The sequence below is a fragment of the Vicia villosa genome, unplaced genomic scaffold (genome assembly GCF_029867415.1).
Source record: "Vicia villosa cultivar HV-30 ecotype Madison, WI unplaced genomic scaffold, Vvil1.0 ctg.000733F_1_1, whole genome shotgun sequence".
NCBI lineage: Eukaryota > Viridiplantae > Streptophyta > Magnoliopsida > Fabales > Fabaceae > Vicia > Vicia villosa.
The window spans coordinates 524,285-550,790 of record NW_026705329.1 but is presented as its reverse complement, the minus strand read 5'-3'; the positions used below and the strand labels follow the sequence as shown (position 1 = coordinate 550,790).

Sequence of the window (26,506 nt, the reverse complement as noted above, 5' to 3'; positions counted from 1 at the left end):
TTCATAAGAACAAGAGTGAATGATTGGACACGAATATCATGTGTGAAGAAGCAGTGGACTTCTCTTTTCCAAACTGAATGTTTTTGGCAAGCTGCTAGCTTTTTTCCTTTCTATTGCTTCCTCTATTTTATGCAAATATATGTATATATATATATATATATATATATATATATATATATATATATATATATATATATATATATATATATATAAATATATATATAAAGTCTATATTTTTATGTTTTAGTTTATTTTCTCTCTTTTTTATTCATGGTGAAATTTTAATACACTAAAGACATTTTTTAGCATTATTTTTTAAGTATAATTTAAATTTTAATAATATTTTTATAAAAATGTCAAAACAAAAATTATATTTATGTACGGGAAAAAATACATTATTGATTAAATGAGCTATAATTAAATTTTATTAAAATTATAAAAGAAAATTAGATGTTTTTATTTCATTAAATTTTAATATTTTACATATTAGTTAAATCGTCTCTAAGTATATGTATATTATAAGAGTTATTTTCAAAATTAACTGTATTTTAATTTGGGTAACATTTTTTTACTTCAAATATTAAATTGTATCAATATTTCTCTTTTTTTAATAGAAATATTTCTCTTTTTTAACAACATTTTATTATCAAAAGTTTATTATCATATATTTTTAGTAAGAGTTTATTATCATATACTTATCAAAATTCAAATGAGTATAAAGGTAAAAAAAATAAATAGTTTCATGACAACAAATATTAATTAAAATAAGTTTAATTATCTAAATTAAAACTTTCCAGATATTAATTATAGCATTTTTTTTCTTAATTTCTTTTCTATATTCATAAAAAACCCATCATTCATTTTTTACTGCATTCAATTTCAAATACAATTTCTCTTTTTTCATTTTTAAAGTAATTCACTATGTATTAAATTTTAATTTATTGAGAAGAAATTTATTATTGATATAAATATTTTTATATACAAAAGTATCTATTATTTATTTAAATATTTTTTTAGTCTTCTATTTAAAATAAATATATTATGTAAATAAATGCGCGTACCAAACTAGAAACTAGAACCCGTGCGTATGCATGAGTTTGTTACTAATTCTCATCTTATAGTGGAAAGTGACTCCAAAATTTTGATCGTCATAGTCTCTAAAAATTACAAGTTTAATGAGATTATAGATATTCTAATTCATTGAATCCGAAAAGGGTTGAAATTGAGGGAATGTAAAATTCAACTGTACATAAAGAAAAAAAAAATCAACGGTACATTATGAAAAATAGTTTTATTTATACTCCAAAACAAAAGTAAATTAGTTGAAAATAAGCTGATGTGGGTCTAATATATATATATATATATATATTTTTTCAAACGTGACATTTTCCATGCATCACTATCACGAAATTCAATTTGTCAAAATAAATCAGAAATTCGAAGAAATTTCACATACCCATCCTCAGCACGGTGGCACCACCGTTATATCGTGTCATCCATTTCTGAACATTCTCCCACTCCCACCGCAACCAAGGAACCGTTGAATCGGAACCAAAAGAACGATACTCGATGTCGAAATCGGAGGGAATAGGATTAGGATCAGTAACCTCAACATCCCTATCATCAAAAGTTCACCCTTCCAACGATCCTCCTGAACTCGATCCCGATTCCTACGCTCTCGAGAAGTTCAAACTCTACGAAACCAGAGCGGTAACATTCAATTCATTTCATTAACCTAACATTCATCGATTGATTGATTTTTTTTGATTGCTTTTTTATTTGTTGCAAATTACAGAGGTTTTACCTAATTGGAAGTGATCGGAACAAGAGATTCTTTCGCGTGTTGAAAATTGATCGATCCGAACAGTCTGATCTTAGTATTAGTCAGGATCCTGTATTGTATTCGCCTCAGGAGATTAAGAGCTTGCTTCAGAGGATTGCTGAAGGGAATAGAGCTACCGGAGGACTCACTTTCGTCGCTAAAGTTTATGGAATTGCAGGTTAGTATTTTAATTGTTGGTCAAATAGCCTAGAGGATGAGAATCACACACCTTAAGGACCTTAAGACTTTGTTTGAATTGATGGAATAAGATGGAGCGGTACTATGGGATGGAATGATAAGGTGTTGCATTGTTTGGATCATTTAAAATTGGATGGAGTGATATGAATTCTATTCCATTTCATCACTTACCTATATATTTCTTCCCCTCCCATTTGTCCTGTCTTAAAATCTTCAAACGATGGAATGGAATCTTCATTTCGCTTCATGCTTCATTCCACTCCGATACTTTCCATTCTGCTTCGTTCATTTTATGATATACAAACATACCCTAAGTATGGAGAAGCGGGGATGCAGAGTTCGAACACGCACCCGCACATCAAAATGTCGCGTCAATTACCAATTGAATTGTACTTACGAGAGACTTATGCTTTGACGTATAATGTTAAATTTGAAATTTTAATTTAATTCTATTGTTTCGGTTGTCTAAGTTTATCTAAATTTCAATGTTCATGTTGTATGTTATATATTTATAAAAGAGATTAAAGGTAGTGCACTGTCAGTGTAAACTAGTTTTACACCATCATCCAAGAATTATAGCATTCAGCCATATCATATCAGTATTTTAAAATTAAAAGTGTCGTTGGCTGGATACACGCCCTTGATTGATTGACAGTGTAATAATATTTTGCACTGTCAGTGTATACTCTTTTTTCTCTTTATAGAATTGGAAAATAACTTTGTTGCCTAGGACATATTTGTAAGGAGAAAAATAGATAATTACTTTTGAATTTTCTTATATGTGATGATGATGGTGATATTAGTACTTCTAAAGTTTCCTATATATGATGATGATATTATTACTTTTAAAGTTTCCTATATATGATGATGATGATGATATTATTACTTTTAAATATCTGCCATAGCGCGGCAATTGCGGATATTTGATAACATTGGCGGGGATACAAAGTTCAAACCCACACCCGCACATCAAAATGTAGCATCAATTGCCAATTGAATTGTACTTACGAGAGACTTATGTTTTGACGAATAGTGTTAAATTTTTATTTAATTCTCTTGTTTCTGTTGTCTGAATTTTTCTAATTTTCAATGTTCGTGTTGTATGTTAATTATTTTTATAATTAGAAAATAACTTGTTGCCAAGGTCAAATTTTTAAGGAGAAAAATATATAATTACTTTTGAAGTTTCCTATATATGATAATGATGATGATATTATTACTTTTGAAGTTTCCTATATATGATGATGATGATATTATTACTTTTAAATATCTGCCATAGCGCCGCAATTTCGGATATTTGATAACACTTGCGGGAATATAGTGTTCAAACCCGCAACCGCACATCAAAATGTAGCTTCAATTACCAATTGAATTGTATTTACAAAGACTTATGTTTTATCGTATAATGTTATAATTTAAAATTTAATTTAGTTCTCTTGTTTGAGTTGTCTGAATTTATCTAAATTTCAATGTTCGTGTTTTAAAATTGGAAAATAACTTTGTCACCAAGGACAAATTTGTGAGGAGAAAAATAGATAATTACTTTTGAAGTTTCTTATATACGATGATGATAATATTATTACTTTTATATCCATATATATTCTTGGTTCTTAATCTTAAGTTTATTGTTCGACTTAGTCTCGCTTATATACCAAATTAGTTATTTTTGTAAATTATGTTACGAAGGCGGTTAACCGTGGCATTATTTTCGCCCATCATCTTTATTTTTGTACAAAAATGATCCTTTTCTGTAAGTTTTGTTATGAAATGGGGCCTTATCTTCATTTTTAGTTTTTATTTGGTTTAACAAATACTCTTGAGTCATAATTACAAAGGTTAGTAATGGGACTGGGAACTGATCATTTTGGTATAACTTTTGTAAGATAATCAGGCCCAGTATATGAAGATTGGTAGGGTCTTGAGAGGGGTAGATGCAGTGATGCTCCCACATATCATGTTTATGAATAAATAAATTTATATTCCAATGTATAACAATATTACTTGTACTAATTGGTTATCGTGTTTTTCTAGGCTGCATCAAGTTTCTTGAGTCTTACTATTTGATTCTCGTTACTAAGCGCAAACAAATTGGTTCTATATGTGGGCATGCAATTTATAGTATCAAGGAGAGCCAATTGATAACAATTCCACATGTTTCAATTCAATCTGATTTAGCTCACTCTAAAACTGAGCTAAGGTAATTTGACTGCGTCCGATTGCCGCTATCAAAATCTGGTCATCTTTAGTGAGAAACAACTTAACATTGCTTACTCCTACTGCAGATACAAAAAGCTTTTGTCTAGTGTGGATTTGACCAAGGATTTTTTCTTTAGTTATACTTATCCTATAATGCAAAGTTTGCAAAAGAATGTATCGTCTGATCAAGGAGGAGGGATGCCGTACGATAATATATTTGTCTGGAATGCTTATTTGACACAATCCGTCAGATCGAGATGCAATAACACTATATGGACTATAGCTTTGGTTCATGGCCATTTTAGGCAGGTTTGTTTTTTCATTTCTGCAGTCTGTCACTGTTGATCGTTTGCAATTGTCAAATGTAAGCGTATATACTCTTGTTTTGAACATGTGTTTTTGTTAAAGATCCACAGTCAGTTTGCAGTATTTTTGTTAAAGATCCACAATTATTACCAAGTCCTAGAGTGAGAGTGTTAGGAACCCAAGAATTGAATTCTAAAGAAATAACAATTTAATTAAGAAACATGATAGAATATGAGAGAATGTTTCCTCCAAGGGTTTCCCCTTCACAATAGGGTTGTCACTATCCACAAACTTGACAATATTCAAAAGATGCTCTCTACCCTATGTGTTCTCTTATTTCTATCACACACATACACTCTATAACAATCTCAACTAACTTACCAACTAACTAAATAACTTCTTTAACAACTCTAAACTTACGTCAACTACTCAAATTTCCCTTTATTTTATAATCCTTACAGAACGGCGTCTGATAACAAAATATAGTGTTGGTTGATGGGTGGAAAAAGTGAGATTCATCTATTAAATGTCATCCAAACGTGTTTTCTTGCTTGAAATCTAACTTATTAAGACATTATTTATAAATCATTTCCTTTTGAAGTCTTGTTTTATGAGATGGTTTTCAACAACTAAAACACAATAGAATCAAACAGGTTATTGGCCTTTTTGACTACCTTTGTGCTTTCTTCAGTTGATAATAAGATGGCCTTTAGGTCCCTCTATGGTATATTCTAGTAACTGCCATTTCTCGTCCTTTGCTCACTTTCTATAATTTATATAAAGGCAAATATTTTTGGATTGAAACAAAAAGGAGACCCGACACAATGTTTAGAGTTGTCATATGACTACGAAGTCGCAGGTTCAAGTTGTGGAATCAGCCTCTTGCAAATGCAAGATAAGCCTGCTAAGAGTAGACCCACAGTGGGTTCAACCCTGGTTGTAGTCAGCTTCCAACTCCATCACTATTGTTTTTGCAGTGAAATTTCTCAGTTTTTCCAAAATACGAGAGAACATATATGGATTAACCATGATATATATTTCATATTGTTTATAGCAGCATGCAACATATTTTTATATGTTTGCGTGTTTCACAACCTACAGTTTATAGGTCCATCACAGTTAGCCATGGTTTGAACTTAATAGCACCAGGTTGACCCTGTTTTTGGACTGAAACATCATTTCGATAGAGATAAGTAAAATAGGGAAAGTACTGCTCGGGTTATAATATATGCTCTAAAACAGAAAAATATGCAATGCAAAAATGAAAAGGAAAGAATCAACAACACTGCAACTATTAGAAAATTTAGTTCCTCCGTACATGGCATTTGGTTGATATGAAACTTTTATGCCTCAAAAGAACTATTTGATTGTCATAGATATTGGTGCAAAGATTTAAAGAATAACATAAAAATACAAAATGTTCCAAAATATTAGCGAACATGAAAATATCTTATAATATATTAATATTTTCTTTGAGTATCTTTAATTGTATCATAAGATTAGATTCTCATCTTAGAGTATATTAGACCATCTCTATTAGTTCCATATTTCTTAACTAACGGAAACCAGTCTTTTAAGCTTACCACTTACATGTATGAATCTTATACACAGGACATACTTCATTGCCTTTTCTCCTTGCAATTACTTGATTTTATTGTCTTGTCAATCAGTTTAACTATCCAGAGCCTTTGTCATTGTATAACCAATTTGGGATCTTTAAAATGGCAGAGTCGTCTATCAATCTTTGGGAAGGACTTCAGTGTTTCCTTGATTTCTCGACGTTCTAGACATTTTGCAGGGACACGGTATGTTCATGTTATGATAATTTATTTGTATTTCACTTTCTATGCAGTTGATTCAGATGCAATTGATTAAGACGTTCTATGCAATTTGTATTTCTCTTACTCAAATGGTTACAGAAGTGAACAGAATAAAAAATTTATAGCTTTCCTTTAGATTTCTGGAGGAAGCACGAAAATTTTAAAGGACACTTGATTTCTTTTCATGATGAAGGGCATGAAGGGATCATGCTTCGTAGACTAGTAAAATATTTAGGCACATATTATAGAAATGAATCTGCTTGCGTATAATCGATTCTTTATGAGTACCATTATTTGTTCCTATGTATAAGAATGTTTTTTCTTCTAAATCTTTATTATTTATGTAATGTGGGGAGTTTGATCAACTTAGCCTCGTCGTGTGAAGGTATTATTTACTAGGACATACTTATTTTGGTCTCTAGCCTTGTTTGAGTATCTCCATCTCCATCCTCAACTTCAGCTCCCACGTGCTGCCTACGTTTTTGTGCAATTTCTATCAACATTCTTTCCCTTTTATATCATGTTCTGAGTCATTAATTAAATTCGTGTTGCTTTCAGACTATTATTTTTGGTCAGCATAAAAACACTATATATTAAGTTTTACCTCCATAGACAGTTATTTATTGTGATTTGTCCAGGGAAGGATTGAAGGAGGAGGAGCAACACACCAGGTTTGACTTTTATTCTCTCTTTGCAGTGCATACCTCTCTACAGGGTTCTCATTTATGGGGAGTTTGCGAAGATCTGTTCTGTTCAACATTCATATTGATAATATAGTGTTTTCTTTCTCTCTCTTTCTTCCTGAGAGAATACTCTTGTTTGCTTTTGTTTCTTTCCATGATACTTTGCTCTTGTTTCTCATTTCTCTCTTTCCCTCATTTACCTGTCCCTATTTCCTGCATGTTCCACATTCCTCATGATTCTGAAATATATTGTTATTTGAGAAAATCCCAAGTCCCACATGTCTAGAGATATGACCTAAATAGAGCTTATGAAGTGTAGAATTGGGGAATGATTTTCTGTGTATTATTTAAAAAAGTAATGAGTATAATCATTAAACTGTTATATAGACTATGCTATACCTAACGAGCCTAATTAACGGGTCAAATACAATCTGTAAAAATAATACCAATATACAAAATATATTTACAACAAAAAGCTTGGGTAATCCTCACCTTACTGCCTGATTTTGTAGGGTTGAGTTATACCCAAAATCTAAGTTATTAAGCCTATCCTAGATTCGTTGTTCCTATATTGTCCACACTCCAGACTCATTATCCTTGAGTGTGATGGAGTTTATTGGAGAAAAATCCTAGTCTCACATTGTCTAGAGATTTGGCATAAATACTTGATTTGAAAGTTGAGACAATCTTTATTTGATGCCAATTTAGTCATTATATTTTAACTTGTGTGTTATATCTGTCTCCTATTCATTCCCCTTTGATGAACATGTTGAAAAGATTCTGTGGTCTTCAATTGTGATTGTCTTGCATAACTCAATTTAACATTCCTCTATGTTTTATCCCTTAAGCTTTCCTTAATTGCAAGGAGAACTATGGTCTGTAACTATTTAGGCAATAATGTATTGATAAATGGTTGTAAATATTTGGTGTATTTTACTCGCTATAGCCTTGTAGGTTTTGTATTAATTGGTGTCATGTAGCTTATTGATCAACACCATTGGTGTGATGTGCATAGAATCTCATATATAATGAATTTTGTGGCACTGGATTGTTTTTCATCATGGTTATTATTATGTCTGGGGAGAATTCTACCTGTATCAAATTAGTTTCTGCCAGAGTGTTATTCACTATCATATTTTAATTGTTATACAATGTAGTATTCTAGATTTAACACTTAAAAATGGTTGCGGAAATGAACTTTTTGTCTTAGTGACCTTTCATCTAGATTAGCGAAAAAGCTTACGTTAGTTGCTTATGTACCATTGGTTGAACATTTATTCTTTGATGCTTGATTTCTTTGTATATAGAAGTTTTGTTTTATTTGAATTGGAATGTGTAGCAGTAGTTAAATATGAAATATTCTTTGTTGTCCTGAGTTATCTGTATTTTAACAGATATTTTGTGTACACAAAGTGTCTATCTGGCTATAGTAAAATGGTTGGATTAATTTTCTTCATCGCGAATTATTTTGGCAGTTACCTGAAAAGAGGAGTGAATGATCGGGGAAGGGTTGCTAATGATGTTGAGACAGAGCAGATTGTCCTTGATGAAGAAGCTGGCTCCTGCAAGGGCAAAATGAGTTCAGTTGTGCAGATGCGTGGATCAATACCGCTTTTCTGGTCCCAAGAAGCATCAAGATTTAGCCCTAAGCCTGACATAATCTGTAAGAATACATTTGGGATTAATATTTATCTTTTCATTATAAATTCTATGCTGTTATAACACTTTTCTTTCAATTTTTCCGTCTCTCCTTGTTTTGACTTCCAGTGCAGAGGTATGATCCAACATACGAGGCAACAAAATTACATTTTGAAGACCTCGAGAAGAGATATGGCAATCCAATTATTGTCCTTAATTTGATTAAGGTAATTCCTAAAAAAAATAATATTGAAGAAGCTCACAAATATGAATTTACTTGTTTTTTGATTTTTTATTTAGAATAACAGACTTAACATTCTCTTTCCCTGTTAAAAAATGGTACTGTTCTTCCATTTCTTCATTCCTCAGTTCAGCAAAGCATTTTCCCATGCTTCTACAAAATGACTTCTCGTTGGAAATTTAAGTCCAAGTCCCACATTGAATTGTGATAAGGCGTGAAATGAGTTTATAAAGAGTTACACTCCTCACTTTACAAGCACGTAGTTTTGTATGGGGGATAGGCCCAGTTGTTTTGTACGGATTGGTGGGTAGGCCCAATGTAAAAATTAATATTGTACCTATCCAGCCACATTCTATTTATGGTTATATTCACCCACCAAATCCGATAGTATTGGGTGTGAGGGGCGTGTTTTGGGAAAAGCCCAAGTTCCACATTGAATAGAGATGACGCTGAAATGAGGTTATAAAGAGTGATCCTCCTTACCTTACAAAACTGTTTTGTAATGATGAATTAGACCCAATATAAAACTTAATAATAGCCTCAGACTAGAAATGATCCCATGAGAAAAACAAGATTTTTTTTCTCCTTTTTGCATATGCAATTTTTAACTTTAATATTCTCTAATTTTTGTGGCTTATTTAAATGAAAAAATATAGACAGTTGAGAAAAGGCCTCGAGAAATGATGCTGAGGCGTGAATTTGCAAATGCTGTTGGGTATCTGAACCAAGTTTTTCCAGTAGATAACCATCTTAGATTTATTCACTGGGACTTTCACAAGTTTGCAAAAACGTGAGGATATTAATCTTTACCAAATTCTCCTTCAATAGAAGTCTTTCATTTTTTCCTGCAGTTCAATTTTAGTTCTGACTATTCCTATTCTGTCTGCTTTACTGTTTTCAAAGCAAATCTGCCAACGTTCTGGCAGTTTTAGGAGCTGTAGCTAGTGAAGCACTTGATTTAACAAGTTTTTACTATAGTGGCAAACCCAACATCATAAAGAGGACAAACAAGAGTAATCGAACAAGCATCGGAAGGTAGGACCCATCATTCAGATTGTTGTTTTTTCTTGTTTTTTTTATTTATGTTTTAGTTGATTCTAACATAACCATTGGGCCACCATAAATATTGCGCAACAATAGAACATTTGATATATACCTATATTCCCATTAAGAATGAAATTTTTTGGGTTGCCATGGCCACCCCCTGTCCCTACTATGATCCGCCACTGAGTTCGCGCACTGTCTTAAATCATAATACATTGAAATAAACTGTAAACTTACAGACCTGAAATAACCTGCTCGCGTCCTTATTTATCATGTCTGTTACATTGGGTTCCAGGGATGTGAAAGGAGAGACATAAGAGAAAACACAATTATTTATTCAGTCTTCTATGGGCCCACCCTGTCTCCTCACATTAGTCAAGATGCCTTAATACATATCTTTGATTCCTTGATTATAGGCCCACCCTGTCTCCTCACATTAGTCAAGATGCCTTAATACATATCTTTGATTCCTTGATTATAGGCAATCCTAACCTCTTTTTTCTATAGGGTTTTGACAAAATCTCTCTAGGCACTATAATATATCAATGAAAACTAAGTCCAGGTCTTTTTTATCCTTTGGATATGGCTCCATCACTCGTTGTAGTAAGTAGATTGTTTTCGTTGTCAACCTTTCAAGCATAAAACCAAATTGATTAATAGTAACCTGAGTCTCTATTTTTAGTCTATGCTCAATCACTCTCTCCCTTAGCTTCATTGGGGGACTCATAAGTTTAATCTCCTTATAGTTTGTACAATTCTGTATATCTCTCACGTTCTTATAAATCGAAAGTGTTTCTTTTCTACTTGTCCAAGTCACTTTTGTCACATTGTGCCTTTTGCCTTCTCTCAATTCTGTCTCTAAAGGAATGCTCTCCAATCATTGGTCTCTGGTAGTCTCTGGCACACTGTCAATAGTCTCTGGTAGTCCCTTCTTTAGAGTCAAATGACATCATTTGATCAGTGTACCTGGCTGTTCCTGGTGGGATGAGGCTTGGTGGTGGTTTGTCAATGATGGTGTAATTGGTGTTGAGTCGGGGTTATTTTATAAAACATTGTTGAAGTTTTATTTTGTATTTGTAAAAGAGAAATGTTGCTGAAGAGAAAAAAAGTTCTATTTACATTTCAACATCTCCTTATATAGGGATGCTTCACTGAGAGATTTGACATCTAGTTCTGGGGATCTTGCAAGGATTGGAAGTAGTGGTGAAATGCTAAATTTTTTGGCTAATCGAGATAGAGAAACTGACATGAATCATCAGAACAAAAATGATTATTTCAATAGCGATACACCACATTTTCAGAGTGGAGTTCTCCGTACCAACTGCATTGACTGCTTGGACCGTACAAATGTCGCCCAATATGCTTATGGCCTTCAAGCTTTAGGACGCCAGCTCCATGCAATGGGTTTGACTGATGTGCCAAAAGTGGATCCTGACAGCAGTATTGCAGCAGCTCTAATGGATATGTATCAAAGTATGGGAGATGCTCTTGCGCAGCAGTATGGTGGTTCTGCAGCTCACAATACTGTATGACGTATTTTACATGATTCTAAATTTGTGTAGTCTGTTGGTTAAGTTATCAATTTTTTTTTGTTTGCATCTTATTTTTGCTACTTTATAATAAATGTATTTCTCGTGAATTATTTCAGGTGTTTCCAGAAAGGCAGGGAAAGTGGAAAGCAACAACACAGTCAAGAGAGTTTTTAAAATCCATAAAACGATATTATAGCAATGCTTACACGGATGGTGAAAAACAAGATGCAATAAACTTGTATTATTCCTTCCACCTATTTTATGTTTCCTTAATGGAATTTGTATCTCATATTTAATAAGATTGAATGTTTTTAGGTTTCTAATATTGAAATACTATGGCACTCTGTTAATTTTGTCTTGAATAATGTCTAAAGTACTGATGACATTTGCCAGATTTTTAGGTTACTTCCGACCAAAGGAAGGAAAACCTGCGCTTTGGGAGCTTGATTCAGATTATTATCTCCACGTATCCGGAATGGGAGATGATCTTATTCCTGAGAAGTTGTGAGTCCTCCTTGTTACTTTCTTTTTATGAGCAGTCCTCCTTGACACCAAACCAAATTATATATTAGATTATTTATTTCCAATGCCTAAGTTAACACTTTTCAAATTATTTTTTTAATTTTTATTGGATTGTTCTTGCTACATTACATATGATAAATGTATGTGATAACACACTAATAAGACGAAAAGGTACAAAAGTTGTATATTTTCAATGTTTAGTTAACATTATAATTTTATGGATTTATTTTTCTACTCTTAATTAACTTGTATGTTTCAATACTTTTATTTATTTTAGCTAGTGAAGAATATATATTCAAATATTTTGCAGTAGTTTAAGGTGGTGGTTACATTTAAGTTATTAAAATGTAGTTAAGAGATTACGATGTATTTATATGTCATGTCATGAGTTGCAAAGGTTAATTGATTCTGGAATTATTTTTATAATACGAGTTGTGTTTTTATTGTCAAATTTTTAATCATATAAACGAATTACGTAAAGAAATGATATAATGAGGAATAGAGAGTGAATGCCATATTAAACTATTAGTATTATGTGACACAGAAATTTGATGTGTCAACAGTTTGGTTTGTGAGGCTGTTTTATTATATATTTTAAATATATCAAATAGACCAGTGCAGTAAGGATGCTTTACAAGTATATTCTTGTAACTTGAATCTAAGGCCCAATTATAATTAGAAGAGGGCATCTTTAATGAGTGCGTGAAGTCAGTATGTGGAAGGAAAAATTAGTTTCAAATTTACATCAAGAGAATGCGAATCTGATTTTGGGAAAAGTTTCTGTCAATGGATATGGGAGCATTTGATCTAATCCTGCATTTTGTTTGTACTTCCAAAATAAGGCACCCCTTGTGAAATTATTAATGTCAAAATCCATCCTGATGCTTCTATAATATGTTAAGTTTGATCTTGCTATTCCCATCTTTTATATATGCTTTTTATTTACCTTTTTTCGATTTTCTTTATCTTAAATTTTGCAGTTCTCAACCAAATCTTAAGCCCTCTGGGAGAGTTGTAACCATCTTCACCCCCATACCAGCCTGCAGAGATGATTTCTCACGCATAAAGCTGACATCATTTGAAAAGTTAATTGAAAAGACCTGTAGTACAATTAAAAATGTAAGACTTTCCTGTGAACCTGATCAGAAGCCAGGCGGAGTTTCTGGAAACAGTGGTGTAGCACCTGATGCAGCGTAATATCTCTTATTCTTTGTGACTGTTTGATGATTTTAGTTCTGCTAGAAACCTTGAAACAGAGTTTTCTGAGGGAGCGGTGAGAAAAACAAAAAAAGGAAAGAAAGAAGAATATTCTGCGCTTTTGGTATGTAATTCTTGTCGATTCACTGATTATCTGTTGTTTCTATCCAGTGAGATACAGCTTAAAAGCCCAAATTGGCTTTTTGGCCAGAGAAAGTACGAAGAAGGTTCCTCTGCTGCAAAAGTTGTTTCTGCTGAAACTAACGTTGACGGATGTCATGCTAATGACTTTTGCAACTTGAATTGGCTTTCGTCTGGGGATGATATGAACGAAGATGATGTTTTTCAAAGGTATGTATCTAGAACATGCATTATCCTCGCAACGCTTTGATGCATCCTCTAAATATCCTTAGATGTTCAGTGTCCTATTTTGTTATTTTCCTATTTAATAACATCTGCACCTTAGGCAATGGTAGGGATAGTCATAGTTTAGTTTAGGAGAGAAACTTAAACTGAATCGAACTGGAAATTGAGTTCAGTCAAACCAAATCAAACTTTTTTCATACACACTTCAACCGGACCAAACTGAAACTTCAGTTCAGTGAACCAGTTTTAAATTGTCTACCCGAACTCGTTTTCCAACAATAAATCCTTGGCCAAGTACCTAGGTAACTGAGAAACAACTACTTGTCCATTAGATTATTTTGATAGAACTTCTGTTATAGAAAAAAATAACTTAGTTAAATCTTTGAGGATTTGCAAGTCCGCAGCAGCATACTAAATCCCACAGGAACGTGAGCAGTATTGTAACTAGAAATTTCAAAAGAAAATCGGAACCTAAATGTAATTAATATTATAAAAATAACCAGGAATATCACATTTTTTAACAAACTCAAATGATTAATAACAATTCAATGAGAAGCAATAAAGATTTGGACTTCAATGAAAGCATCCACACCTTTACCGTGTTTGGGAGAGAACATAATTTGCTAGTTCGAGGTGATTCATCAGCTCCAAAAGATGAAAACAAAGAAAAAGAGACTCAATTTGTAGTATAATATGATTCAGACAGGATCAGTGAGGGACAGTTCAATCTAGGATATGGTCTCTCAAATTTGTGGATTTTACTTTAGTGAAATTGAAGGAGATTCCAAAATTGAACTTACAAGATTTGGGGTTTTAGATTCCATTGACCTTTGTGACAGTTTCCCTTGTGAAACAGTCTGCGGTTTACTCATTTTCATTGAACTGTACAGTGAAACAGTTTGCGGTTAACTTATTTTCATTGAACTGTACTGTGAAACAGTTTAGTTAGTGGACATGTTTCTAAAATTACTGTTCAGTTCAAGAACTTTCTTCAAAAGTTCGCTTATTTAAGCACCAATTCGGTTCAGTTACAGTTTGATTCAATTTATTTTGGTTTATATGAACATCCCTAGGTAACGGCTCACCATTTCGGATATTTATTTAGTGCATTGTGATATGTGAGCTTTAGACAGGGTTTGTAACATTTTACAGATGATACTGTTTTCATATCCTTAATTTTCAGGTACTTTACAATGACCTCAGCAAATGAGGCCAATGGTTGGTATGGAGGTACCCTCCTTGGTGATCAAGATGAAGACAGCGAGATGTTTAAACATTATGCTGAGTTATGTCAGGTATGTACTTTCACGTGAATACTGAACACACCTACTCTGCCTTGAATCTAAATAGTATTAGTCACTATACTCTAATCATTGCTTGCCTCCAACAAAGTGCAGTAAATAGGAAATCATACCTTTTTAATTTAACTACCTGTTGGGTTGCTTGCTTCATGCTAAGATCTATGTTTTAGTAATTAGCAGTTGTCTATTTGCATTCATTGGGAGATGAGTTCTTACTTAGCTGATGCTCTACATCATCGAGGCATTTATCCTACGCTACACCTACCGACTGTAGAGATATCCTATATCTATTTTCGGATAAAAAAAAATAAAAATTGTCTTCTACTCTGCAGGGACCTGCCTTTGAACTTTTCCAAAATGATGACGAGAAAGAGCAACACTATGCTGATGCTCTAAGCATGAGTTCATTTGAAATTCTTAATGAGGCTGGTGTTGCAGCAGAGATGGAAGGAGCTCTAAAGGAGTATGACCAAGTTGGTGCTGACCTTGGGATCATTCCCTCATCTTGTAAATTCCTTGCTGATGATCCAAGCTGGTTGACGAGGTGGTTAGTTGGGGAAGAAAAAGTACCAGGATAGGATGAGTTTTTGGAGTTTATTGGTTGTGTACTATTTCAACTATTGTTTAGTCTCTTGTTAATATTGATCGATTCTCAATTTTTAAACTATCACAATAAGGTACCAAATAAGGGTATCTTAGTTAATGCTTTTGGTGCTTAACAATGTGAGTATTGGTTAGAGGTGCAAACAGATGGTATAGCAGTGATTCCTGCCAAAGTTGAAGCAGTGTTGCAGTGGGAGAGATCCAAGACTGTGCGTGGGGTGAGGTTTGTTTGGGCTTAGTGGTTACTCTAGGCATTTCATTGAGCATTTCTCGATGTTCTATTAACTAACAGTGCAATTTTAAAAGGACAAATTTATTTGTATATAGTCATTGGATCATGAGATGTTTAGTTTCAGAAAGTAAAGTTAGCAGAATCCATGCTAAGTGAGTTGAATAAATTTTCAAGGGAAAGTTTGTTCAAGTTCTTTCTCTTGAATTGAATAGCAGTGACCTTAGGTCTCCACTGCTTTATCAAATTTCTTGACATGGCTAGCTTTTTGGAATTTAAAGCCATTCATATAGTTTAGAACATGTAGGAATTGTGTTTAATGTTTTCTTCTTTCATTGTGAATATCTTGTATTCCTTTACCAATACATTTGCCTTAATTTCTCTGACCAGGGCTAAGTCCTTACATGTCAAAGAAAATGAATGCCAAATTTCTTATGTTGAGTCATTCTGGCTACCCTTATCATATTCAGATTTCGTAACGACACAAGTCAAATATTGTCTTGCTTTTTAACTAAAAAGTATTGTTTCTTTTACTCCTAATGATTGCTCACAACTTACTTTTACTCCTAATGATTGCTCACAACTTGTTACTCATGTTAATGATTAATGGGTTAATACCTATTTTTCTATCTGTCATATAGGTCTCTTTTGAAAAATTCCCCTGCAAAAAAAAAAAAAAAAACTTGCATGGAATCCTCCAACTTTTGAAATTTTTTTGTCTTTAACCCTTGGTCAGGCCACATCACTAAAAATGATGATGTGACATCGTTTTTTTATTATTATTATTAATTCAGAATAGCTGTCACATGTGTTTATTGTTTTATGGAAAGTCCAAATTGCCCTTCTACAATCAAAACACAAACTCAAGTATAGTTCACAATATCCACCATCGTCATTTTAGACCCAAACTGTTAGGGTTCTTCATTACCGTTTGAAATATACCAATCCATCGTGCTCTTTGGTAAGTTTTTTTATGATTAACTATGATGTTGTTCATTTCGTACGAGTTGAATGTGGTCCCAATACACAATTCCTTATTCCACAGGCATGTTTATTTTCTGCGAATTTTAATTTCTTGCAATATATGTATTTGTAGAAATGAAGGGTTTTTGCAGTCATATTTCACCATGGGGGAAACTTTGTGCAAGACAATCACACATTATACAGGGGAGGCAGCGAAACCATTGTACAAGGGAAAGAATCTGATAAGTGGAGTTTTTTTTTGAAGTTGTTAGCTTGGTTAAAGATTGGGGTTACGAAGGATTTCGGCTTTGGAGGAAGATTCCGCAATTGAAGGAAGTGTTTACCCATTTTGTTAATGATGAACAAGCTATAGAAAATGCTAATCGCAACATGTCTAACAATGTTGATGGCCATATATGGGTAGAACATGGTGTTCAAGACATGATGACCAAGGTGTTGAACCCTGATTTTGATAACTTTAGTGACTTCAGTGAAGATGATAGCGCTGATGATGATTATGATGGAAGCATGATGGAAGCATGATGTTCGATGACAGTGAAGAAGAAAAGGCATGTGAATAAGAAAAGGAACAATTTGAGGAAGTGCAAGTAGAATTACTAGTTAGCGGGAATAGGGTTGAGGTTAATGGTAAGTCTATGAAGTACAAGGTTATGGCATCCACGGATCCTCAAAAGACCAAGTATGTAATCAAAGGGTCCAAAATGAATGTTTTGGTTCCTGAAAGCGTGTTGGGTTCTAGTTCACAGAGGAATGCAAATAAATTTGGAAGTAGAGAGGTGGACTATGATCGTGAGGAACTGGATAGGTCAGATCCTGATGAAAGTGACAAGGATGACAAGTTTAGAGGTGAGCTGCTAAACAAGGACTTTCAATTCAAATTAGGTATGGAATTCAAATCTCTATATGAATTTAAAGATGCAATTAGAAAGTGGTCAATTTTAAATGGAAGGGAGATAACATTTGTTAAGAATGAGGGCTATAGGGTTAGGGTAGAGTGTAAGGGTAAATGTGGTTTTTTAGCCTTGAGTAGCAAAGTGGGTGACAGACACACCTACCAAATAAATACTTGGATGGGGACACACACATGTGCAAGGGTATTAAATAACAAATCTGTCAATGCCAAGTGGGTATCTAAGCTACTTGTCACAAGGTAAAGTTAAAGTTTCTGAAATAATGTCTAAACTAAGGCAGAAATATTCAGTTGGCATAACCAAAGGGAAGGTTTGGAGAGCTAGATCTATGGAAGAGGATATAATTGAAGGAGATGCAAAGGAGCAGTTTAACATGCTATATGGAGTTATGCAGTTGAGCTGAAGAGGCTGTGAGGGGGAATACATGGAAGATTTACACTGAGAGGCCAGTGCCAACCCTACCACTAAAATTTGGGAGATTTTATTTCTGCTTTGATGGTCGTAAGAAAGGGTTTACTAAGTCATGTAGACCTTTTATTGGGATAGATGGGTGTCACCTTAAGACACAATATAGAGGGCAGTTATTAGTTACAGTGGCAAGAGATCCAAATGACCAATATTATATTTTGATCTTTGGTGTAGTAGAGACTGAAACAAAGGACAAGGACAATTGGAAATGGTTTATGCAGTTATTTTTGGAAGACATTTGGGTTTGAAAGAAAATATGTCTTTATATCAGATCAACAAAAGGTAAAATATATTTATGGTTTCATTGTTATATTGACTGTGTGTTGCTTTTTGTTTATGGGTTAAATTGTTCTTTTGTTTGTGTTTTTATGGTTTCAGGGTCTTGTGAGTGTCTTTGAGGAGATGTTTGAGCAAATTGAACATAGAGTATGCCTCAGACATTTATATGCAGATTTCAAGAAGAAATTCGATGGTGGAGCTGCAATAAGGGACCTATTGACGGGGGTTGCGAAAGCTACATACTTTCAGGCTTGGGAGAAAAAAATGAATGAGCTGAAGGTACTGGATAAGAAAGCATGGGTGTGGTTGATGGTAGAAAAAAACCAAGGAGCAAACCCTTCTCTTCTGTTGCACCAACTGAAGGAGAGGTAATCCATGAAATGGATGATCCTGAGTTAGATGCCTTGCTTGATGACATGATGAATGTCTATGAAGAACAACAATCACAAGTTGTTAATCCAACACGTGTGCAAACTTAGCAAATGAGCAAACTACACCAAATGTGCAAACTGAGCAAACTAAATCAGCTGGTAAAACTACACCACCTGTGCAAACTGAACAAACTACATCACCTATGCAAACTGAGCAAACTACATCAGGTGTAAAAAACTGCTAAGAAAAAAGGTGTTGCTAAAAAGCCTCATCAAAGGATAAGAAAAAGGTGCAGTGAGAGGTTGAAAATGGTTAGGAATGCAAGAAGAATTGGTGGGCCTAGTTCAACTTCAGATGCACCATTGGTGTTTAATGATGCATCAGACAAGTGGGAAGACATTACAAGGAGAAATATTTAGTAGTTAGTTTGTTAAAGAGATTGACTCTGTTATTTTATCAAGCACATAATGTGCCATATTTTGTTAAGCACATAATGTGCCATCTTTTGTTATAACTGTTGTGAATTCAATACCGATAACAAAGTATAAAACAAGGAAAAAATAAAGAACAAGGAAGAAGAAGAACACAAGAATTGGTTATAATTGCTATTCTTTTACTTTCTCTTAGAAAACAAGATTACAAGAATAACAAATAACCTCTCTCACCCTAAATTAGGATTTGCAGCATGCAATGATGAGAGACTAGTATGTTATTTATAATAAAATCTAACATACTAACTAATGGGCTTTTTCCACAAGGCCCATTACACAAGCCAACTTAATAAACAAGCTAACTTAACAAATTAGGGTTTAAAGACTAAAACCTAATTTAATATGCTAACAACCCTAACATCTTCGACACCAGCATGTGAACAACCTTCGACTTCATGCTTAATCCTGTCGAACCAAGAAGCTACCCTTCGACCATACTAGAGTTCAATCCAATATCTCACAAATCTCCACCTTGGACCTAACTCTACAACATTAAGGGAACAAACTAGCTTTCTTCATGCAGCTTTATCAACTGCATACAGTGGAAAAACTTGCAACTCGGCAATATCTTGGTGATCATATCAGCAGCATTATCCTCAGTCAAAACCTTCAGCACTTGGACTTCTCCACGCTCGATTACTTCTCTGACGAAATGCAGCCTCACATCAATGTGCTTAGTTCGCTTATGATATGCTGAGTTCTTCGACATGTGTATTGCACTTTTGCTATCACATTTAACATTGATACCTCGACCTTGAAATTTCAGCTCCTTCGCAAATCCTTCAAGCCACAATGCTTCTTTCACAGCTTCAGTTAGGGCAATATACTCCTCTTTAGTGGTTGATAGAGCAACAACCTTCTGAAGTGTTACTTTCCAACTAATTGTAGTGCCAAACATAGTGAAAACATATCCATAAATAGATTTTCTAGAATCCATACAACCTGCATAATCATATTCGACATATCCTTCGATTACTACTTTACTATCTTCACCCAAGGCTACACCATAAATTAGGACCCTAGATTCGCCATGTACATGCTTACAAGATTCGCCATGTACATGCTTACAAGACTTACTGCATATGCTATGTCGGGTCTGGTACAGACCATAACATACATCAAAGAACCAACTATATTAGCATATGGGATGTTGTTCATATAGGCTCTTTCGACACCAGTACTAGGACACTGATCTATACTCAACTTGAATTGAGGGTTTGTCGGAGTCACAACTGGCTTCGAATTCGACATACCAAACTTTTTGAGAATCTTTCGTAGATATGCCTCTTGAGATAAGCATAACTTTTATTTCTTATTATCTCTTCGAATGTCAATTCCAAGAATCCTGGAAGCAGCTCCCAGATCCTTCATATCAAACTCCTTATTGAGTTCAGCCTTCACCCTCATTACATCTTCGACATTGTTGCTTGCTATGAGAATATCATCCACATAAAGCAACAAAATAACAAATGAATTACCAGGCCGAAATCTGAAGTAAACACAGTGGTCGAACTGACTTATAATGAAACTTATGCGTGCCATGAACTTGTCGAATCTCCTATTCCATTATCGAGGATATTGTTTCAGCCCATATAAAGATCTCTTTAGCTTGCACACATAATCTTCCTTCCCTTTTTCGACACACCCTTCTGGTTGCCTCATCAGGATCGCTTCATCTAGATCACCATACAAGAATGCAGTCTTCACATCTATATGTTCCAGTTCAAGGTCAAACTGTGCCACCATGGCAAGCAACATTCGAATGGACCTATGCTTCACAACAGGAGAAAACACATCATTGAAGTCGACACCTTCTTTATGAGTGAAACCCCTTGCAACTAACCTTGCATTGTATCTTTTTGACGCCACTCCTTCGATTCCTTCCTTAACTTTGAAAATCCATTTACAGCTGACTAACCTTACTCCAACAGGTTTCTTGATTAGTTCCCAAGTGTGATTATCATGAAGAGATTTCATCTCATCATTCATGGCCTTCAACCATTTAGCCTTATTTCGACTCCTCATAACTTCCTTATAATCTCTAGGTTCATCATCAAGAATCTCACTGACAGAGATTAATGCATAAGCTATAAGATCTGCATACCCAAGTCTCTGAGGTGGCTTGATGACTCTTCTTAACCTATCTCTTGCCAACAGGTAGGGCTGTATTTGGTCCATTGGAACCGAGATTCGCACCGGGAACCGGACCGGTGGAACCGGACCGGTGGAACCGGTCCATTGGACCGACTGAAACAAGGAATGGACCGGGAATGGTTAAATAAATTATCCGTATCCAGGATAAAGATCCGGACCAATTATCCAATGAGTACCCGAAACAAATAATATAAATTCTCTCTTTAATTCTTTTCCTCACTTTTTCCACTCCCTCTCTGACCCTCTCAGACTCACCCACTCTCTCTCTCTCTCTCTCTCTCTCTCTCTCTCGTCTCTTCTTCTCCCCATGTATCTCCTTCCTCTATCTCCGACGACCTCCTCTTCCCCTCCTTGTCTCTGATGATTACTCACACAGTCACACCAAATAGTTTTTGATCTTACTTCTTCGTGATTCCTGCTGCGTTGTGTTTTCGTGTATCTGTTTCAGAGAAATTGAAGTATCTTCCTCGTAAACTTGTAATGTATTCAACCCTTTTTGCTTGTTATATTTCACATAGAGTTTATTATATTTACCATGTTTGCATGTTGTTATGTTTGATGAATCGTTCAATACTATGTTTCAATTTTGCCCTAATTTGTTTTGACCTAAATTTTTTGTTAGGGTTTCAGACCTAAATTTTTTATAAATGCGTTACAATTAGAGGTATCAATTTAAGGGGCCAATTAATTTGGGCCCCAGCCCCAATATTAAGAGGGCCTAAAAAAGTTTAACAATAGTAAGCCCTCAAATACATAGGGCCTAAAGTTAGAAGGTCCTAAAATTCAAAAGGGGCCATAAGGCCCAAATAAAATTTAAAAAAATATAATTATGAAAAATAAAATTAAAAATAATTTAAAAATAAAAAATAATTTTGTTTTAGTTTTAAAAACTAAAAAATAGAAAAAGTTGTAAAACTTGTTTCCGTTTCAGTTTTTTTTTATAAAAAAAATCTAAAAAAATAAAAACATCCTGAAAACACTCTGTTTGCATTAATGTCACTTTGGTAATTTTTAATTTTTAATTTTAATTGATTAATAATTAAGGTGTACTATTTTTTCTATAATACGGTAATAATTTCTACATGTAATGTTTTACACTAAATTATAACTAATAAATTATTTTCATACACTCAAGTAATGTTTTACATTAAATTATAACTAATAAATTATTTTCATACACTCAAGTTTTCATTTTCTTTCTAAAGAGCCAAATATATAAAGCACCGCACACAAGAAAACTTCCAAATCGAGTGTTAATAGTAAAAGATTTAAATAGAGAATCTCAAATAGTTAAGTAGGTTCTTTATTAACTTATATTATTTAATTGATAAATTTATAGCTTTGATTAATATTAGAGATGTTTTACTATAAAGTTTAAAATATTAGATTTTAAGTTTTTAAAAATGTTCACTGGTAAAATTTAGAATACGGAAACAATTTTTCCAAACAAATTTTTAATATTTTTATCCTTAAACAGTTTTCAAAAGTAAAACTATTAAACATATTTTATTTTATTTTATTTTTTAAAAAAAGTTTTTGAAAATTAATTTATGAAACTATTTTTAGAAATAGAAAATTAATTGTTCATACCTTGTTTTGCTTTGGAGAAAATTTAATTAATAGACTTTGACAATATAATTTGTAGGATGTAATATGGTATCAAATTTTACACAAACAGACAAATAATTGAATTTATGTATTATTTGGATTCAATTTGTATATGTAAACAACAATTCTTTCTAAAGATAGATCCAATTAAATTATTTTCTATGACTATTAGTTATTTCTATGTGATTTAAGAATCAAAGGATTATGCTTTAAAATAAAAATACTTTTTGTCTAACAAATGGAATAATTACAATTCTTTGCTGAACATTACAATGGAGACTTGGAACAAATAGAATCTTGTGCAAGTTTTTGGAATAAAATAGGGCCCTCTAAATGGGGCAAAAAAAAGCATTATTTAAAGGGGCATAACATTTTAGGGCTTAAAATTAATTTCTAATAATAGGGGCTTAATATATTAGGGCTTTGATGGGGCTAAAAAAGTGGGGCTTTCAAATATAGGGCTTATTTGACAGCTCTAGTTACAATTTTGACCTGAGTATTGTGTTTCACGTTTTATTAAGAATAATAAAGGGTTAGGATTTTATTTTACTGGTTTTTTGGGTGATAAATCATAATAAAGGCTCGACTAGGGTTTTGAATAATTATTTGGGTTTGTTCTTAATAAAGTAGAGCTTCTGTTGCTGAGTTTTGTTATAGTTTTCTATTTATTTATTATTTGATTCTTTGTTTTTTCTTACATGTCGTTTCAAGATTCATTACTGACTCCTCCAAACATGGGGGATGATCTTATTGATATTAACCTGTTGCTTGGGGACATTGGGGAAGAGGAGACAATGGATGGAGGTAGCTTAGAGATTGGTAAGATGTTAGATATTGAGGTTCTAGTTCCGGATGATACAACTACTCAAACCAACCCCACTGATTATACTACCACTCACCCCCCACTCAAAATACTACAAACACAAACACTGATGGTTCAACCCCTCAACTTGACCAACCTCAGAGTTCTCAAAAAATATGCTGTTCATACTGAAATGGTGCTTATTGAAGGTCCTGATGGCATTAAGAAGTGGAAATGCAGATGATGTGGTAAGCTTTACACATATGATGCAAAGTGGAAAAGCATATCTAATGGTAAGAAACACTTAGAATCTTGTATTCAGAGAAAGTTAAGGTTGAAAGGAAATAATGATAAAGATTTTGCTCAGTCTAGGTTAAACATAGGTGATAGTACTCCTAGTTTGGCAAGTTGGACATATAATCATGCTAGGGTTAGAGAAAAAGCATCACATATGATTCTAGGTCATGAATTTCCTTTTTGTGTTATGGAAGGTGTTATATTTAATGAGTTTCTAAAAGCGATTTATCCATGGTACAAAAAGATTACTAGGCAACAAGTTAAGTTTGATTGTGAGACATTTTATGAGGCTGAGAGAATTAAAATGAAAAGGTCCATGGCTTTAATAAACAGGGTCAGTCTCACTACTGACTTGTGGTGGTCTGGTGAACAGAGGATAGGTTATATGACTGTGAGTGGTCATTTCATTGATTCAAAATGGCAGCTTCATAAAAGAGTTTTATCTTTTAAGAATGTGCCACCACCACATTCTGGGGAGGTTTTGTGTAGGGAGTTGATAAAGGTAATGAATGATTGGGGAATAAGGGATAAAGTAGCTTATATTTATGTTGATAATGCTAGTGCCAATGATAATTGCATTGCTAGATTGAAGAGGGATTATTCTCGTAGGAGAAATTTACCCTTAGATGGTAAATTGTTTCATGTAAGGTGTTGTGCACACATCTTAAATTTGTTGGTTCAGGATGGTCTTTATATGATTAAGGTGACTGTTGATAAGATAAGAAATGGTGTCAAATACTTGCTGAATTCTGAAACAAGATGCAAAGCATTCAAAAAGTTTGTTGATGAGTTGCAACTTGAAGGCAGAATGCAAGTGTTGGATACCAAGACTAGGTGGAACTCAACTTGGTTGATGTTGTCCACTGCATACCATTACAGAGAAGTGTGGCCTAGATATGCTGAGGAAAATGGTGCATTTCTCAGTTATTTGCCTGATGCAAATGATTGGAAAGATGTTCATGATATTTGCAAGTTTTTGGAGGTTTTTGCTGATGTGACATCAATTATTAGTGGCACATCTTACCCTACTGCAAATCTGTTTTTGTCTGAGCTTTACAGGGTGAAGGTTCTACTTGATAACCCTTCAAATATCTCAAATAATCCTCAGCTACAGGCGCTTGCTAATGAAATGAAGTTGAAATATGACAAGTATTGGTCAGAGTCTAATACATTGATTTCTATTGGTGCAGTCCTTGATCCAAGGTATGAACATTTTAGCCCATGATGAACTCTGATCTTGATATACATGATTATTATTTGAAGCATATGATGCTTATGTTGGATCTGATTCTTTGTTTTCTGATGCTTAATAATTATGATGATTATTAGTTATTATCTGAGGCCTGTGATGAATTCTGTTGGATCTGCATCTTTGTTTTCTGATGCTTATGAATTATGATGATTATTAGTTATTTTCCGAGGCCTGTGATGAATTCTGTTGGATCTGCATCTTTGTTATCTGATGCTTATGAATTATGATGATTATTAGTTATTTTCTGAGGCCTGTGATTAATTTTGTTGGATCTGCATCTTTGTTATATGATGCTTATGAATTATCTGAGGCCTATGATGGATTCTTTTCTTGATATGCATTGTGAGTTGTGACAAAATAGTGCCTATTTCTCAATTAAGTTTCCTTGTTAGTTGTGCTTTGATAGTGCCTATGATGATACATAATTCTGAGGCCTATTCTGGTACCTCCTGGTGAGTTTACTTGTTTATGGAGCCTATTCTGTTACCTCCTTGTATGTTGCCAATGATGAAACATAATTCTGAGGTCATTATATGTTGCCTTCCTTATGAATTATTCAGAGGCCATTATTGTTTCCTTATACTCTACTTTATGCAATAGGTATAAGCTGATCTTCATCAAATGGGTATATCCCTTCTTGTATCCAAATCCCATTCAATCAGCTACCTATGAACAACAGTTGTCTGAAAACTTAAGTTCCCTCTTCCAATTGTATCAAGATTCTTATGGAACCAATGATGCAATTACCCCTGCTGCTGTATTTGAAAGTCCAGAAGTAGGATCTACTTCTGGGTTGGGAAGGAGGAACTTTGAGATGTTTTTAGAAACTGTTATGGGTACTAATTCCAAATCAGATCTTGAATTATATCTTGAAGAGTCTCCTTTTGAAAGTTCCTCCTAAAGCTAAATTTGATGTTTTAACATGGTGGATGGGAAATGAAGCCAAGTATCATGTTCTTAGTAAATTGGCAAAGGATATCCTAACTGTTCCAGTTACTACAGTTGCTTTAGAAGCAACTTTTAATGCTGGGAAAAGGGTTATTGATCCGAAACGAGCATCTATGAAAACTAAGACAGTTGAAATGGTGCTTTGTGGAGGTGATTGAGTGAAAGAGAAATATGAAATTAAGAAGGGCTGCACTACTTCAATTGTAAGTAATTTATATGTTCTTTTATTTGTAGCTAATACA

At 33.7% G+C, this 26,506-nt stretch overlaps 2 protein-coding genes across 3 annotated transcripts; both read left to right on the top strand.

Annotated features, from left to right (window-relative positions):
* Positions 1 to 1,385: 1,385 nt before the first annotated feature.
* Positions 1,386 to 16,177, top strand: LOC131630780 (phosphatidylinositol-3-phosphatase SAC1). 2 transcript variants are annotated; one of them, XM_058901523.1, is made up of 17 exons: positions 1,386 to 1,710; positions 1,796 to 2,000; positions 4,052 to 4,217; positions 4,303 to 4,525; positions 6,251 to 6,327; positions 6,981 to 7,013; positions 8,501 to 8,688; positions 8,793 to 8,890; positions 9,561 to 9,694; positions 9,808 to 9,939; positions 11,090 to 11,474; positions 11,597 to 11,718; positions 11,874 to 11,984; positions 12,983 to 13,195; positions 13,371 to 13,550; positions 14,749 to 14,860; positions 15,199 to 16,177. In XM_058901523.1, exons 1-17 carry the CDS (start codon positions 1,570 to 1,572, stop codon positions 15,442 to 15,444), a joined length of 2,766 nt encoding a protein of 921 aa, XP_058757506.1. In that variant the 5' UTR covers positions 1,386 to 1,569; the 3' UTR covers positions 15,445 to 16,177. The 2 variants fall into 2 exon arrangements, with proteins under 2 accessions (XP_058757506.1, XP_058757507.1); XM_058901524.1 differs by lacking the exon at positions 6,981 to 7,013.
* A 7,486-nt stretch (positions 16,178 to 23,663) lies between these two features.
* On the top strand, positions 23,664 to 25,650 carry LOC131630789 (zinc finger BED domain-containing protein RICESLEEPER 2-like). The gene is made up of 3 exons (XM_058901529.1): positions 23,664 to 23,963; positions 24,090 to 25,267; positions 25,554 to 25,650. Exons 1-3 carry the CDS (start codon positions 23,664 to 23,666, stop codon positions 25,648 to 25,650), a joined length of 1,575 nt encoding a protein of 524 aa, XP_058757512.1.
* Positions 25,651 to 26,506: the final 856 nt, after the last annotated feature.